The sequence below is a fragment of the Populus nigra genome, chromosome 3 (assembly GCF_951802175.1).
Source record: "Populus nigra chromosome 3, ddPopNigr1.1, whole genome shotgun sequence".
In the NCBI taxonomy this organism is placed as follows: Eukaryota; Viridiplantae; Streptophyta; class Magnoliopsida; order Malpighiales; family Salicaceae; genus Populus; species Populus nigra.
The window spans coordinates 5,260,868-5,277,105 of record NC_084854.1 but is presented as its reverse complement, the minus strand read 5'-3'; the positions used below and the strand labels follow the sequence as shown (position 1 = coordinate 5,277,105).

Genomic DNA, 16,238 nt, shown 5'->3' with positions numbered 1-16,238 from the left:
AAAAACGAGAGCGACACTGGACAGTGTCTACTTGAAATAGGCCCAAAGTACTAAATAGCCCATTAGAAATAGTGCGTCCATTTGTCTCTCTTTCGCCTTTGGATCATCAAATAAGAGGGAGTCTCCACTTCTAGGGTTTTGAAAGAGTTGTCCACCTGAGCAGCAGAAGCTGAAGCGGAGCCTCACAACAACCTTAAAATGGGTAAGAAAACCAATCCTCTTTTGTACATGTTATTTCCTCTGACTGATTCAATTGCTGCATGCTAAATGAGTTGTTATTTGGTATCATAAAAAGCAAGGATAAGGGTTCATGAGTTGAGGGAAAAGTCCAAGACAGAGCTCCTAGCCCAGTTGAAGGAGCTCAAGGCAGAGCTAGCCCTCCTCCGTGTTGCTAAGGTTACTGGGGGTGCCCCAAACAAGCTCTCCAAGATGTAAATTGTCTCTCTTCTTGTTTTTGTTGCGGTTAAGTGATTTTTATATTGTGCTTCTTTTGTTGTCTATAATTTATAAAATGAATGGGTGCAGAAAGGTGGTGAGGTTGTCAATAGCGCAGGTGTTGACGGTGATATCACAGAAACAGAAATCCGCACTCAGGGAAGCTTACAAGAATAAGAAGTTTCTGCCTCTTGATCTTCGTCCCAAGAAAACCCGTGCCATTCGCCGACGTCTTACTAAACACCAGGTCTTCATTTAACCTGCCAGTTATATATATACCAAATGTACACTCTGTATTTTTGTTTGTAATGCTTGTTTTGTAGAATTTTCCTGTTTAGCTAGCAATGCCTGGTAGTTTTTGTCTTGTTTCTGTCTAATCTAGGAAATGAGTGAAGGATCAAGTCTAAGTTGCCTATAATTAGCTATATGTTTGGTGCATTTGCGTGTTTGAATATGGTGAAATCTTAAAAACAAAAAATAGCTGTGATTGAAATATATCATTTGGAGACATGTTACAAAGCACCTGGTCTTTATTCACATTCCCAAATGAAAATTTTAGTGAATATTTACTTTGTCACTGCCTTGCCTATAGTTCTTGTTTTAAAAATATGCTTCTTTTGATAGTTCTGCTTGGTGCATATCTTGTTGTGGTTGCAATTCAGTAAACTAAAAGGTATATTTTAAGTCATCGTGTATAATTAAACAACACTCATTCGTTACCATGTTATTTTAGCATGCGTCTTAGTCTCTCAGAGATCAAGTACATTTTGAATTTAGTATTTAGTGAAGCTAATCTATAAAAAAACTGGATATCTAGCAAATGGACTAAAAACTTTATTGGATAATTACATTTTGAGTTTTTGTGTGTTCAAGTCCTGCAATGAATAAATTGCTATTGTCATTGGCTGTTGTGCCCACATACTTTCATTGGTGTTGTTAATGTGGTTTATTTTTCGAAGTTCAATTAACATATAATGATAACTCCAACCTATAGAATGTTGAGTAGGCATCATCTATTTATTTTTATCTGTCTGGTTTTATTATGAATGCAGAATTTCTTAAGGGGTTTTACTTATATTTTGTTTTCCACTTGTTTTGCTGCAGGCATCTTTGAAGACAGAACGTGAGAAGAAGAGGGAAATTTACTTCCCAATTAGAAAATATGCAATCAAAGTATAGGGTATTCTGTGGCGCATTTGATATAGTTGCAGCCATGTTGAGGCAACCATTTTATTTCTTAATTCTTGTTGGAGTACTTGTTTAGTTTTTTTATCTTGAAAATCAGAATTTGTGTTCTTTGGATTCGATCTAATTGCATATCGTTATATGGTTTTACTGGAAAATTCTCTTGACTGAGTTGTTTAGTTTGCCTGTAAATTACCGATTTTCATTAGCTGCTCCTTCACATCCACTTCCCCTTCTTCCTGACTTGTTTTTCGCCCGGATCACACTCAAATCAGCTGAAAGGCTGGTAACTTTGCTATCAGAAGCATCAGCAAACTCATAACTTATCCAACAAAGACGTACTCGGCTCTTTGAACTGAAATTCTATTGTGGACAAACATTGCACTGGACATGTCCTTGTTTAGTTTAATTTTCAAAGGCCAAATTCTTGTTTCACTGTGAGGGTGGAACAAGCTTGTCGAAAGCTATATGCAAGCTCGTTATTATTATTTTTAATTATTATTTTATTTGTTTTTAAATTTGGTCGGCTAAAATTTGATGTGGTTCTTTATTTTATTAAAATGAACTTTACATACAGGGGTTTTACGGTAAAAACATTTCTGATTTAGGGCCTAAGCTGCATGTAATGAAAAACTAGAGGATCAATTTTCTTTAACAAGTACTACCAAAATAAATTGTTGCAAATTTCATTGACTAAAATGAATTTTTACAAATACTTCATTCACTCTCACAATCCAGTTCAATCTAATTTTATTTGCCCTGTCTTATAACCATAAGTGTTTTGACGTAGATTAATAATTGTTTTTTAAAATATTTTTTTTTAGAAATTTAATAAAATAGTATTTTTTAAAAAAAAATTATTTTTAATATTAGCACATAAAAATAATTTTAAAATTAAAAAATTATATTTTTTGAAAACATTTTGAAACACAATTTCAAACAGCCAATGACACAAGCTCTCCTATCAGGAAGTATGCATATCAAGGTGAGTGCCTCTAAACTAAATTTGGAAAGTGGGATTTTTGTAGGATTTTCCTAGACGTCCTTGCTGAGACTTTGCAGAGAATCTTGACGACCCTGGGGCCGGGTAGAAACCATATATTCATATGCCATGGAGAATTCGCTCATGGTGCTGATGAATAATAATAGTTTGATTCAATCCTGTCAGTGTTTTTGGAGAAAGAAATATAGAAAAACAAATTTTAACTGGTTTTATAAATTCGATGCTCTTTCACAAAGTAACCATCAGCTCTGCCTCTTGTGCATTTGGTGCTCCATTCTTAGAGCTCCAGAAGATCTTATATCTTCTTAATGTTCGAGCAGTCTGCCGACTCTGCCCAAAGAGTTTCGAGACGCTGAGCTTTGCCAAACAAGAAACCATGACCATAGGCATCTGGTATTTTACTTTTCGGAAGCCTGTGTCTTGAATCTCTTGCCAATCTAGAACCCAAATGTATCTGCTGCTAAGCAAAGAGCCATTGCAGATGGAGTGGTTATGGGGTGAAGTTATGATGGCAAAACTGGCATGTCGCAAAAATGAAAACCGAACGACCACAGTGGGAGTCGAACCCACGACCTTTCGATCCGAAGTCAAACGCGCTAATCCACTGCGCTATGCGGTCTTGATTGCTCACTTTCTATTCCATATAATACATTATTAATTAAAACAAAAATCTGCATAATGCTGTTCATGCTTTTCGTTCTATTTTAATCCTCCCAATTCACTAGACTGTACAGGCAATCGATTAATTTCGGTTGTAATTTCAAGGGGACGACATGGAGCACTTGCCTCGTGGTATTCATGTCAGCATCAAGCCTGTATATGTAACTCCGTGAGCTATAGATTAAAAGGATGGTCATTATTGTTTAGTCTATATATCATGCAAAGAAAAAGCTAAACAAGTTAATCTTGTAATATAATTAAACAAAAATAACTTAGAATGCATTTTAGACATATAAAACAAATTTATATGTAAAGTTGAAACCTAACATGCATAATATGAAATATTTATAAATTAAAACTATAAAAACAAAGATTCTTACTTGTTGAGGAAAAGGAGACATACATAAGCTAGCAAGCTAATAGATTTTATGTTCTTGAAGCTTTATTACATGTTACTTACTTCGTGTATATGAATGTATGCAATCAACTTTTTAAGAGTTTTAACAACTATACTTTTAAAGTATGTATTTATTAGGGGTGATTTCGGTTCAGTTTTCATCTAAAAAAAGTTATCAAACCGAATTTTTTTAAAAACAAAATCAAAACCGGTTCAAACCGATCAGTTTCGGTTCGGTTTTTTAGAAAAAAACCAGTTTAGCTCGGTTTTTTTCCGCTTTAGTTCATTTTTTTCATGTTTTTTTTGGTTTGGGTTCGGTTCGGTTTGGTTTTTTTGGTTTCATACTTATAAAACCGGAACCAAACCAGTCGGTTTTTTCAAATTTTAATCGGTTTAATCGGGTTATTTTCATGATTCGGTTTTTTCAGTTATTTTTTTTATTTTCTCAGTTTAATTATTTTTTTTATTTTTTTACTCACCTCTTAGTATTCACTTTAAAAGTCATCCAACCAAAAGAATGAAACTCAAAATTTCTCTCTGAAATGATAAGAACACGATCTCTATAATTAAAGATATTAAAAGGGTAATATAAAATGGAGGCGAAACAAGTTAAAATAGTATAAAGGAGGATAGGAGAAATTTTGCAGAAGTGTTCAAAACATCTCCCTTCCATTTTTATTTATATTGGCTATTGGAGCCAAGGCTAAGAATCAATCTTTGTAATTACTTTAATTAATTATGGTTGTTTAACCTTAATTACTTGCCATAAAATGGAATAAAAACCTGATAGATTTTAATTTTAAGTCCAGATATTTTTTCTTTGAAAAACTATCTAGGAATATGAAAAAAACTGGCTATTAAAACCTTTTATTCACAAGCTGGATATTCATATATGGGTCGGCAAAAAACTAATCCTTTATGAGTAAATAAATTATTTTATAATAAATTTAAATTCAAGTTAAAAATATACTATCAAAAAATCTAAGATCCCAGACTCGAGATTTAGTGTCTAAGGTCCGAGTCCATGCACAAGCGGAGCACGTGCGGGAGTTAAACTCATATTGCTTTATTAAGACTCATTTATGATTCTTTAATTTAACTTACTGTACAAACTAAAAAAATATCACTTTTTATTTTTTATATGGGATAAATTGTCTTGGATTTCACAAAAATATATCAAACTAGATTTTTTTAGATGAATTAATTTTCATTCACTCACAATTTATTTAAATGTTAATATTCCATGTCAAATAACTATTGTTGAAGAATAATTTTCAATAGAATTTCGGCCTTGAAAGTGAACATATCCCCCTCTACATTTTTATAAATCAACATCAAAATTAAATAAAAATTATAACTGCAAACTTTTCATATCCTCAATCTACCGTTCCAAACACAAGAGATTTTATTTATTTTCTATAAAATTCTTGTTTGAGATTTTATAGTCGATTTTGATGGATGATTTAGTAAAATATGCAAATATGATATACTAGCGGAAGAGGGTAGGAAAGATAACAATAGTCGATGTTTCTAAGTTTTTTTTTCCTATTTGTTTTAGAATAGTAGTATTCTTGTATTTTCAAAGGATTAATACAAAAATGTTTTTTAATTATATTTATTTATTTATTTCAATTCCTTCATTCCTATCTTTTAAGTGTGTGTTTGGTATTGCGGTAGCGGTAGCAGTTGTGGTTTGAAAAAAAATGTTTTATAAAAAGTACTTTTAATTGAGATTGGTTTGAAAAAATAGGTGTTTCGTTAAAACTGTGGTTAAAATTAAAGTTGAAAAAAATTAGTTTAAATTGTTTTGTTAAGAATGTTTTTGAAATTGAGGTTATAAAATAATTTAAAAATATATATTAATATTGATGGTTTTAAATTTAAATATTGTAGAATTAGTTACTCCTATTACATCATAAAATAAATAATACTATATAAAAAATATTTTTTATTATTCTATTAAACAATTTATAATTTTATTATGTATAAAATTCATCTGATAAGAACTTCATTTTTCATACGTGTAATAAAATTAGATAAAATATTATCAGGTATAAAATTGATATTACAATGTGAGTAAATTTAATTCACTTTACACTAATTTTTCAAAAAAAAATTGTTAATATCATAGTGCGAGTGAATGTAATTTAATATAAACTAGTTTTTTAAAAAAATATTAAAAAAATTTACACCCTAAAAAAAAAACCTGTACACGTGAACAGTGCAATTCCTTGTGAACAGTGCAGTGAAATGCACTGTTTTTTAAGTGAATAGTGCAACTTTCTGCACTGTTCATAGGAACAGGTAATTAGCATAAACTGTTCATGCTAATTGCATTGTTCAGTACAGTGCAATTAGCATGCACAGTAAACACAAAGCAACAAAATACTGCCTTTTCTCTTCTGCATGACAAACGCAAAAAATATGTGGGGCCCATACACAATAAAATGTGTATTTTTTTTTTGTTACTAAACGACTCCAGATTGCATTTTAATTAAAACGCAACCGCAACCGCGTAAACGAATGAACCCTAAGTCATGTTGGGATATTACATTCCTTGTTACTATTTATTACAGTCGAGTGGAACAAACATAAAAGATAAGATCTAAATGAAACAAATTAGAATTTCAGGAGAAATTGAGATAGGTAAATCGAAATTTATAAATATATATATATAAAAAATAATAATCACAAGGTTTGAACAGACATACACCGGGCCCCCGAAACAGCCCAATAAATGCTAACAGACATCAGACAGTGTCTTCCTGGGATTGGCCGAACAGTGTGCTTTTGGGCCTGGCCAACTGTTAAATAACCCATAGAAACAGTACGTTTTATATGTCATCTGCGGATCCTCAAATAAGACCTTCTCCCTGCCTGCTAGGGTTTTCTGAAAGGAACACAACGGAGCAGCGGCAGAGCCTTACAACCACCTTAAAATGGGTAAGAAAAGCAATCTTATTTTTGTACATGTTATCTCCTCTGAATGATTGAATTGTTGTATGCTAAATGGGTTGTTATCTGGAATCATAAAAAGCAAGGATAAAGGTTCATGAGTTGAGGGAGAAGTCCAAGACAGAGCTGCTGGCCCAGCTGAAGGAGCTCAAAGCAGAGCTCGCTCTCCTCCGTGTTGCCAAGGTTACTGGCGGTGCCCCTAACAAGCTCTCCAAGATGTAAATTATATCTCTCACCTCTGTTGTCTATTTTTGCTGTTTGCTTCACTGATTTTATGTTGTGGTTAAATTTCGTGTGTGATAATTTATATATAAAAAAATGAATGGGTGCAGAAAGGTGGTGAGGTTGTCAATAGCGCAGGTGTTGACTGTGATATCACAGAAACAGAAAGCCGCACTCAGGGAAGCTTACAAGAATAAGAAGTTTCTGCCTCTTGATCTCCGTCCCAAGAAAACTCGTGCCATTCGCAGACGTCTTACTAAACACCAGGTCTTTATCTGCATAGCCAATTAATATTTAACCAATGTTCACTCGTATCTCTTGGCCTGTGATCCTTGTTTTGTAAATTGTTTCTGGCCTAGCTAGCATTGCCTCGTAGTTCATGTCTTGTTGTGGTCCTAAATTAGGAAATGAGTAAAAGATAAATTATACTTCGTTTGTATATGCAAAACAACTATAATTAGCCATATGTTTGTTGCAATCTCGGATACAAATATGGTGAATTCTTAGGAAATGATTATGATTGAAATATGTCATTCGGAGATCTTACTAAACACCAGGTTTTTATTTAACTTACCAATTAATATTTACACTTTTTTTTTGGCTTGTAATGCTTGTTTTGTAGATTTTTCTGGTTTAGCTAGCACTTGCCTGGCAGTTTATGTCTTGTTGCGGTGATAAATTTGGAAATGAGTGGATGTTAAATTCCAAGTTGTTTGAATATGTAAAACAACTAAGTATAATTAGCTAAATGTTTGTGGGTTTCACGTATATGAATATGGTGGAATCTTAGGAAATGACTGATTGATATATGTCATTTGGAGAATTTTTCCTAATCACCGGGTCTTCCTCACCTTGCCAGATGAAATTTTGTGCTTATTTACAGTGTCAACCCTTTGGATGATAGTTATTTTTAAAAAAATGTTGATCTAGACGGTGTTCCTGATGTGTCTTACTGTGGTTGTGATTAATGAAATGAAAAATTAATTTTAAGTTGTTTTTGTTTGATTAAACAACACCAATTAGTTCCTATGTTATCTGAGTTTGCATCTCAGAAACTTTATACAATTTGCATTAAGAAAAAATGTATACCTATTAAATTGAACCTAAATTATTATTGGTAAGAATGTGACTAGATGTAATTTCGTGAAATTTTAGAAAATGATGCAGAGTGCTATATGAGTAGTGGGACTTGAGATAGATAGCTGTAAGGTTTCACTTTAACTGGAAGTTAATGGTGTTAAACGTTTGGAGCTAATTGAATTTACAGTTTACTTATTGATTTTATTTTTAGTTTCATGTTCAAAGTTTATCCAAATTGGTTTTATTTTGTACATCTTGAAAATTCGTTAAAAGTTCTTGTTTTTAGCATCTGGATTTTAATTTACTAAACCCCAGAATATATACATCTATGCTTGCCTGTGATCTAGTTAGTTACAGAAACCATGACTTTGTTGAAATTTTTGGTTCAAGTCTTGTAAATTTGTAATAAGCAGATCGTTATAGCTACTAGCTATTTTGCAGCTTGCCCCCACTTCCATGCTTTCAAAGCTGTTAATGTGGTTAATTATTGAAAGGTCAATCTGATGATGAACTCTAAGCTATAAAAAGCTTGAGAAATTATTTGTTGTTTTCGTTGTCTAGTTTGATTCATGGACACAGAATCTTTACTAGGTATTCATGTTGTCCACTTGTTTTGCTGCAGGCATCCTTGAAGACAAAACGTGAGGAAAAGAGGGAGATGTACTTCCCGATGAGAAAGTATGCAATCAAAGTTTAGGATAGTGCGTAGCGCATTTGGTATAGGTGCAGCCATGCCAGCAATCATTTTGTTTCTGCATCCTTTTTTGGACCACTTTATTTGTGTCTTCATCTCAAAATTCAGAATTTCTTGATTTTGGTTGCCCGCACTTTGGATATCATATTCCTATTCTATCTTGTTACTGCCATCTTCACTGATCGAGTTGATTATTATTGAATTCCACATCGACTCCCCTACTCTGTCTTGCTTCTGTATTGGTATTGCTCATTAAAATCAGCCAAAGTTTGATTATTTTTCCGTGACAATTGCCAATAATTATGCTATGCAAACTTGGAGGTAGCCTCATCTCCTTGTGAATTGCTGTCTCGTAAAGGAGGGATACAGATACAAACTCGGTGGAAGACTTGAAAGCAAGGTTATCATTATCCTTGGCATAGTAAACTGACAGCTCTTTAGAATCAACTCGAATCACATATGATGGATCTGTGGTTTGAATATTCTCACTGGGGATCGGGAATACTTGGTGATGGTATTTCAGTTCCGGTTCGAGAACTTGCTGGAACTGTTGTGTATTAGGAAAACGGTACTAGGATCCCCAAGGACATCGTGGATCATGGTGTATGGCCTTGAAAGTCCCTAGCTGGAGCTCATGGATAATAAACAGCAGGATGATTCAATCTTGCTTATTGTTCATGGAGGTAAATATTGAAAAACAAATTGAAACCCTATCTTGTCATTTCTTTCCTGACAGTCTGGTCTATAATCAGCTGATCTTTCACAAAAAGGGAAAAAAAAAAAAACAATAATCATAGAGCAGTCTTGCCCTCGGATCCTTTCTAAATATCTTGTGCTGGCCAAATTAGCTCCGGAATAGCTCGGTTTTTCTTAATACCAGAGCAGTCTGTCTGAAAAATCTCAGCGTTTATGAAACAGGAGCACCAAGACCATAGCCATAGGCGTCTGGACTCTGGTATTTACTTGTTGGATGTCTGTGGCTCAACTGAAATCGAAAAACCTCCTGGAATCTAGAGTCCATATACGACTGCAGCTAAAGAAAGAGTCATTGCCAGTGGGTATGGGGGTACGCAAGTCAAACGCGCAAATCCGCCGCGCTCTGCGGCACTTAGGCACCGTTTGGGAACGCGGCTGCGGCCGTGTTCCCAAAAAATTTGAATTTTTTTTTTTTTGTTAAAATTTAATATGGTTTGTACGTTTTGGATCGTTTTGATGTGCTGATGTCAAAAATGATTTTTAAAAAATGAAAAAATATCGTTGGCATGCATTTTGGCACGAAAAGTTATTTGAAAAGCACTCGCAACCACACTGCCAAACACGCTCTTAAAAATCTAGATATCTCTGTTTTCTTCTCAGAATTAAAGTTTACAACTTTATTTTCCTCAGATTGTGGTCAAAGTGGACGCGTAAAAAAAAGATAAGGGAGAATAAATTTCAACCGAAAATTTCTTTGCAAAATGATTTAATTAAGGGGCTAATTGATTCTTGTCCATTATCAGTTATTATCAATTCATGTATTAACAATTTTTTTTTTATGTCATCGTAAATTGTTGACGATTTCTACATTAGTAACCTTACCAATGTTGAAGATGATGAGACTTCAATACATGTCAGAGAGAATTTAATCCTTAATTCCTCAAAACGATTACATTATGGTTGGATAACGGCAAAGCGGCAAGTCTGTCCTGCTAATCAAGCCACATACCTTCATACCCAGATAAATTTAAAATCTGTTGAGTATTGTGATAGTAATTGGTTTTTAAAATATTTTATATTTAAAAATAATGTTTTTGTCTACATTTATTTTTAAACAATCTAAAAATATAAAAAAATATTTTCCAGAAAAAAAAGTTCATTTTTTAAACCATTTATGCCACTAATCCGTATCCCAAGTCTCAACATGGTGTTTCGGCCATAGCTGTTTGTGGACAGTGACTTGAAAACGTTAAAGTTTGGAGCCTTACGGGGAAATATGAGGTTTTTCTGATGGAGATTTCTCGTGCACGCTAGAGGCAGACAAGACAGTCCCGTCCAGCAACAACTGAGAATGACAAAGCATGAAAAGCATGCCCACATGATCGAAATGTCTTTCCTCTGTTTTGCTTTCACCGAGTGTACTCTGGACCGCGTGTTGTTCTCTTTCTTGCTACTTGCTAGAGCTCTTTCTGGTCATTTTTTAATGAAAATTTAATTACTCTTTGACAAAAAAAACAAATAAAAAAATCCGCTGACCAGGCGATCGATTTTGTATAGTTTCGCACCACTCGATAGGGAAGCAATTTGTAACTGGTAATTAGAAAAGTCGAAGTCACAAAGAGACGAGAATTTTCATTTGGCTTGAAACTAGATCATTCACTACGCGTTGGAATGGATTCATTTTTTTTTAACTGTAAAAAAAAAAAAATTCAATTGTTCAGAGACTGACCAATATGACTCGATATATTTGTTAGATTGAAAAATAACTCAAATATTTGAAAAAAGTGTAATTAAATTTTTAAAAAATTAATATGATATTTTTTAAAAATATTAAGATAATAGTACATTGGATCAACTTGAATAAACTCGGATTAATCTGCTAAATTTACAATCCGGGTCATGAAACTGCAACAACCTTATATAAAATAAATCAAAACAAATTAAAAAATATACCAATTAAAAAAAAAACAATAAAAAAGACTGGAATTAACCTGAGTAAATATACAAAACTTGTCTCAATTCATAAGATTAGACTAACCCCATAAAATCTAAATTGAAATAAATTATAAAATTTGAATCTCAATCAATCCAATATTAAATAGTAAAATTAAAAAAAATAACAAGAGTCAACCCAAAATAATTAGGTGAAGTGTCAATTTAAATTATAAGATCAGAATAACCATGTATAAACTAAAGTAAAATAAATTATTATGAAGTTTAAAAAAATATTTTTATCTTTTTTTTTAAATAAATCAAAATAAATTAAGAATAAAAAAAAAATATTTTTTAAAAATATATAACACCGTTCGATGTGAACAGTGACAGTGCTTTGCAAGGAATTAACCACCTCTTTTTAAGTTTTTGTTAGTGAATGAACTTCATATCAGAAGCTATGAGCGTACAAATTAAGTCTTGTTGATATATAGATCTCATGACATGCCAATGGATCGCTGAAAAGTAATTCTATTTTAAGCAGCTGGAGCTCAGATTCAACTACATCAGGCTATAGCGACTCCCTAATTCTGGAAAGTTGAAGCTAAGAGCATACACATCTGCAGGCTCTGGAACTCTCTTGAAATTCCGAATAAGAGAAGCAAAACAGAAGTTGGATTTCTCCATGCGACTTTTCTGAGGTCTGAAATGAGGTTATACGACTCGGACAAATGTGAAAAGGTGGCCATCGGCACAACAGTTGGCCGCCCTAAGAAAATATCAGCGCCAACTGTTGTGCCGATGGCCTACCGAATCTTGGGGCGGGTTTACAGATCAACTCTCTGCACTTTACTGGAACTCCAAGTTTTATCAAGGAGTTGCTTATCAGGGACTTAACAGGGGCTATGGGGATTTTAGACTCTGTACATAGTGTTTGTGTTTGGATCTTTAGTAGGGGTTAAAGGGATTATGGAAATATCCATAAAACTGACCTAAAATTGAATTGTTTTTCAAAATACCTACCATTTTAATTTAATTATCACCATTATTTATTAATTTGTTTTTTTTTGTACGTTGAGCATGACTTGCATTGGATATGAGATCTTTTGTAGTGACCTAGTATATATATTAAGATTATGCTAATTATTTTATTTTATTTTAATTTTTATTGATAAAAGAGATTAACATAACTAAATCAATGCGCGCATCATCTCGTAACTTGATTTTAATTTTTTATTTTGATTAAATTTTTAAAAGTACAAAAATACCAGGTTTTATAGCTATTGTTATATTTCAATTAATCTAATTAAGTAGCACTTTTAAAATTTTAAAATAATTGTTATATTTCTTATCGCACAACTGATCTCTTATCTAAAGATTCTAAAAAATTCGGTAGGGTTTTATATCTACCGTGAAGCTAGAAAACAACTTCTTTCACTATTTATTATATATATATATATAGATTGTCTCGATGTCCAATACCACACATCAAGTAATTACCAACCCAAAGTCACCAGAAAGCTAACTAATAAGTTGACATTTTTAATTTTTATAGAAACTATTTTTTTAAAGAGAAAGTTGGCAGATGGTTTTGATCGCATCACTCAATGTACTTGTTGGTACCTCTTTAAGTAATCATGACTTTAAATACAATAAATTTTGTACGGCCACATAACCAATGGATACACATAGCAACCGATGGATAAACATAACAGTATTTTTTTTCTGCTGATAATGAGATATGAGATTGTTTAGTTAGACTGATCGAACTTATATTCGCTGCTCACCTAATATATTTGAAATTGCAATATCTATATCACTGTCGATCCAAAATCAATTCAACATCAAGTACCGAGATGTATGAGGTGTGCGTACGGAACTTGACAGAGAGAGAGAGAGTGATTTTTCACACAGTAGGTGCATGTATGTGCACAGATGAGAGGGAGTGAGAACGACATGTATACCCCCATCAGTTTTCTCAGCGCAGGATCTTGAAAATGTGAGGTTACTTGTACAGTTGTACATGGTAATATTCAAATGCATGCATGCACGCCAGATTTCTGTTCAGTCTGCAATAATTCAAACAAAAAGACAACTTTTGTTGTTCCATCATCAGAAAGCAAAACTTTCTTGCCCAAATGTCTACCTGTTACAAGCATGAATGGTCGAGGGTGATCGTTACTTTCACACTGCTGAGTTTTCTCCAAGATGGAACGCAGACACGAGAAATATTGCAAGCTTTCAATTTCTGTCATTTGACTCATAAAAACTGGGGCAATTTCACTGCACACGTTCGATATTTCGGCTTGGCCTTTGATAAATACTGTGGATGGATAGATAGGTTAAAATTTGTCCATAGTTGTAACGGATAATATTTCTCGTGGTACGAACAACGACCAGAAAACTGTGGTACAGTTAGCTGAAAACATAGGCAATCGTTTTTTTCATTGATCCTTGAATTTTTTGTCCCTGAGCCGGCTTGACTTATAAACATAATCAAACAACCCGTCCGTTTTCAGACCAGAAACTTCAATTTGTGACGGACACAAAAATTGAAACAGTTTTTTTTCTTTTCAGCATAATAAATTCATCGTATCAATCGTCTTTTATATATATATATATATATATATATATATATATATATATATATATATATTTGTGTGTGTGTGAACAAATATCGCAGGTTCATCTTGTTAAAAACTACAATGCCTAGCTAGCTTTCAGTAGGTTGTATTTTCATTAATTAATAGTATTGCAGCAGTAAGAATCTCAAATTAAATTTGATTTTTTAATGTCTACATCATAAACTAAGGTGTCTAGAATTTGTCCAAACAGTAGGTTACAAATAAAAAAAAACAAGAAGAAGAAGGAGCAAGTGACGTACATACGCTGTAAGCAACTTCATTTTTCTTTTGTAGTGATAAGCACCTTGAGTTTTATATGGAGATAACCTGCTTGATTATTCGGAATTCAACCCAGTAAATTATTTATTTGAAAATCGTGGATATACGAAATCAGCACAATTTTTGAAATCGAATGATGAATTTCTTAAAGTGTGTTTTTGCTTAAAAAATTAATATTATGTATTAATTTTAAATTTTTTTAATGGTTTTGATGTGCTATTGTTAAAAATTAAAAAATTATTTAAAATAATTTTAATTAAAAAATACTTTTGAAAATCAACATAAATCTAATTAATTAATTACTAAACACATACATAAAATCCCATTGAATGAATATCGTGTATACAAACCTAACCGCTTTTCACTTTGGTTTATGATTTTCAATGAAAAAGTTGGGATAGGGAGTTAGTAAAAAGTCTTCTATGTTGGATCACCAATACTTAGAGCGATGTGTGATTGTGGTTGTTTTTTAAAATATATTTTACTTGGAAATATATCAAAATAATATATTTTTTTATTTTTTAAAATTTATTTTTAATATCAGCACATTAAAATAATATAAAAACACCAATAAAATATTAATTTGAAGTTAAAAAATTAAAAAAAATTTAAATTTTTTTAAAAACACTTTTAAAATACAAAAACAATCAGAGTCTAAGGAGGATATAAAATAAAAATACTTTCATTAATTTACTAAGAAATAATTATTACTTTTTTAATTTTTTTATCTCTTTTTTTTTGTGTTTCTTTAAAGTAGATATTAATAATAATTATGACTATCATAAAATTTCTCAAAATACATTCTAATGACACATAGCAAAGGTTTCTTAAAATAAGTGCACTTATTAAATATAAATTACGGGCAACCACCGATTCCTTTTCATTGAAACAATCATTCTATTTAAGATGCGGCTAAGGTAAAAAAGGGAAGACAACAGGCAAGTTAGCTGGTAGCCCTCTCGAAGTCAAAGGAGGGAATCTCAGAGGGGCAACTAGTCTCTTCGAGGGACAGAATTAGCCTCTCTGGTTAATTTAATGGGAATGTGTCTCCTGTAGATCAGTGACCAATCCTACCATGTTAAGAGCACGGAAGATGTATATTATTTAATTAAGACCACAACTCGAGACAGGTTAATTATTTTTCTCAATTTCTATGCTCAAAATTCCACGCTCAGAACATGCATGTTCCTACCGAGTGATAGAGTCATCAGGTGTTAGTTTTTGTTCGTTATTTTTGCATTTTAAAAATAATTTTAAAAAATTTTATTTGTTTTAAATTAATTTTTATGTTTTTATATCGTTTTAATATCTTGATATCAAAATAAATTTTAAAAATTAAAAAATATATTATTTCAATATATTTTTAAATACAAAATATTTTGAAAAAAAAATGACATTATAGCTCTAAAAAGCTTAAAATGAAACGGGACATCGAAGCCTGTTATGGATACATTTTAATTAGAAAAGAAGAGTGCACGAGGAGTGGTGGTGTTTTTTTAAAAGAAATTAGTAATCCCATCAAATTTAATTTTTACTTTAATTTAAATCTTCCGTATATCTGTATTTATTATATGAAAAAGTCAAACCCTTACGCGGATTACATTCATCTCGTACGTGGCATAAGTTAAATACGAAGAAGTCTACGTTACAAATATACTAATTGAGACGAGGTCTTACATAGGAAAAGAGAAGAGATGAAAATTAAACGACCTCAAACATGGGCGTTCTATAGAGAAATTGAGAGTTGACTTCCAGGTTTCAGTGATTGAATCTTGAATCGAACGGTTCTAAGAAGCACGTGGCCAGGACTTTGTCCTTGCAACTTGAACCGATTGCGAAAAGTCACCCCTTTACAATTTTATTCTTTTTTTTTTATCCCGATTATCTTTATTTTTTCTGTTTTGATACAGTTCCGACTCGCACACCTGCAAATACCAGGGGTTCTGACTTTTCTTCCAGCCTATTAAAATGAAGCAACTTGAGTATTCCGAAAACCAGGAGGACGCTAGCTGGTTCTTTCTACGGGGAGGGGACACAAAATTAATGGAGCACACTAGCAGCTGGTCGATCTTTTTA

At 32.4% G+C, this 16,238-nt stretch overlaps 2 protein-coding genes and 1 non-coding gene across 3 annotated transcripts; 2 read left to right on the top strand and 1 right to left on the bottom strand.

Moving 5' to 3' along the window:
* The first annotated feature begins 79 nt into the window (after positions 1-79).
* LOC133688930 (large ribosomal subunit protein uL29y) lies at positions 80-1,778 on the top strand. The gene is made up of 4 exons (XM_062108584.1): positions 80-202; positions 296-431; positions 526-682; positions 1,540-1,778. Exons 1-4 carry the CDS (start codon positions 199-201, stop codon positions 1,612-1,614), a joined length of 372 nt encoding a protein of 123 aa, XP_061964568.1. The 5' UTR covers positions 80-198; the 3' UTR covers positions 1,615-1,778.
* A 1,390-nt stretch (positions 1,779-3,168) lies between these two features.
* TRNAR-UCG (transfer RNA arginine (anticodon UCG)) lies at positions 3,169-3,242 on the bottom strand. The gene has a single exon. It is a non-coding gene; the product is annotated as a tRNA-Arg (tRNA).
* Positions 3,243-6,502: 3,260 nt separating this feature from the next.
* Positions 6,503-8,838, top strand: LOC133688439 (large ribosomal subunit protein uL29-like). The gene is made up of 4 exons (XM_062107922.1): positions 6,503-6,623; positions 6,718-6,853; positions 6,968-7,124; positions 8,560-8,838. The coding sequence occupies exons 1-4, from the start codon at positions 6,620-6,622 to the stop codon at positions 8,632-8,634; spliced, it is 372 nt and encodes a 123-aa protein (XP_061963906.1). The 5' UTR covers positions 6,503-6,619; the 3' UTR covers positions 8,635-8,838.
* The last annotated feature ends 7,400 nt before the right edge of the window (positions 8,839-16,238 follow it).

What these genes read in the sequence shown, in the direction of transcription:
- LOC133688930 (XM_062108584.1), top strand. An exon ending in CCAAACAAGCTCTCCAAGAT is followed by an intron (nt 432 to 525) that starts GTAAATTGTCTC and finishes GAATGGGTGCAG; the next exon opens with AAAGGTGGTGAGGTTGTCAA. An exon ending in GACGTCTTACTAAACACCAG is followed by an intron (nt 683 to 1,539) that starts GTCTTCATTTAA and finishes GTTTTGCTGCAG; the next exon opens with GCATCTTTGAAGACAGAACG.
- LOC133688439 (XM_062107922.1), top strand. An exon ending in CCTAACAAGCTCTCCAAGAT is followed by an intron (nt 6,854 to 6,967) that starts GTAAATTATATC and finishes GAATGGGTGCAG; the next exon opens with AAAGGTGGTGAGGTTGTCAA. An exon ending in GACGTCTTACTAAACACCAG is followed by an intron (nt 7,125 to 8,559) that starts GTCTTTATCTGC and finishes GTTTTGCTGCAG; the next exon opens with GCATCCTTGAAGACAAAACG.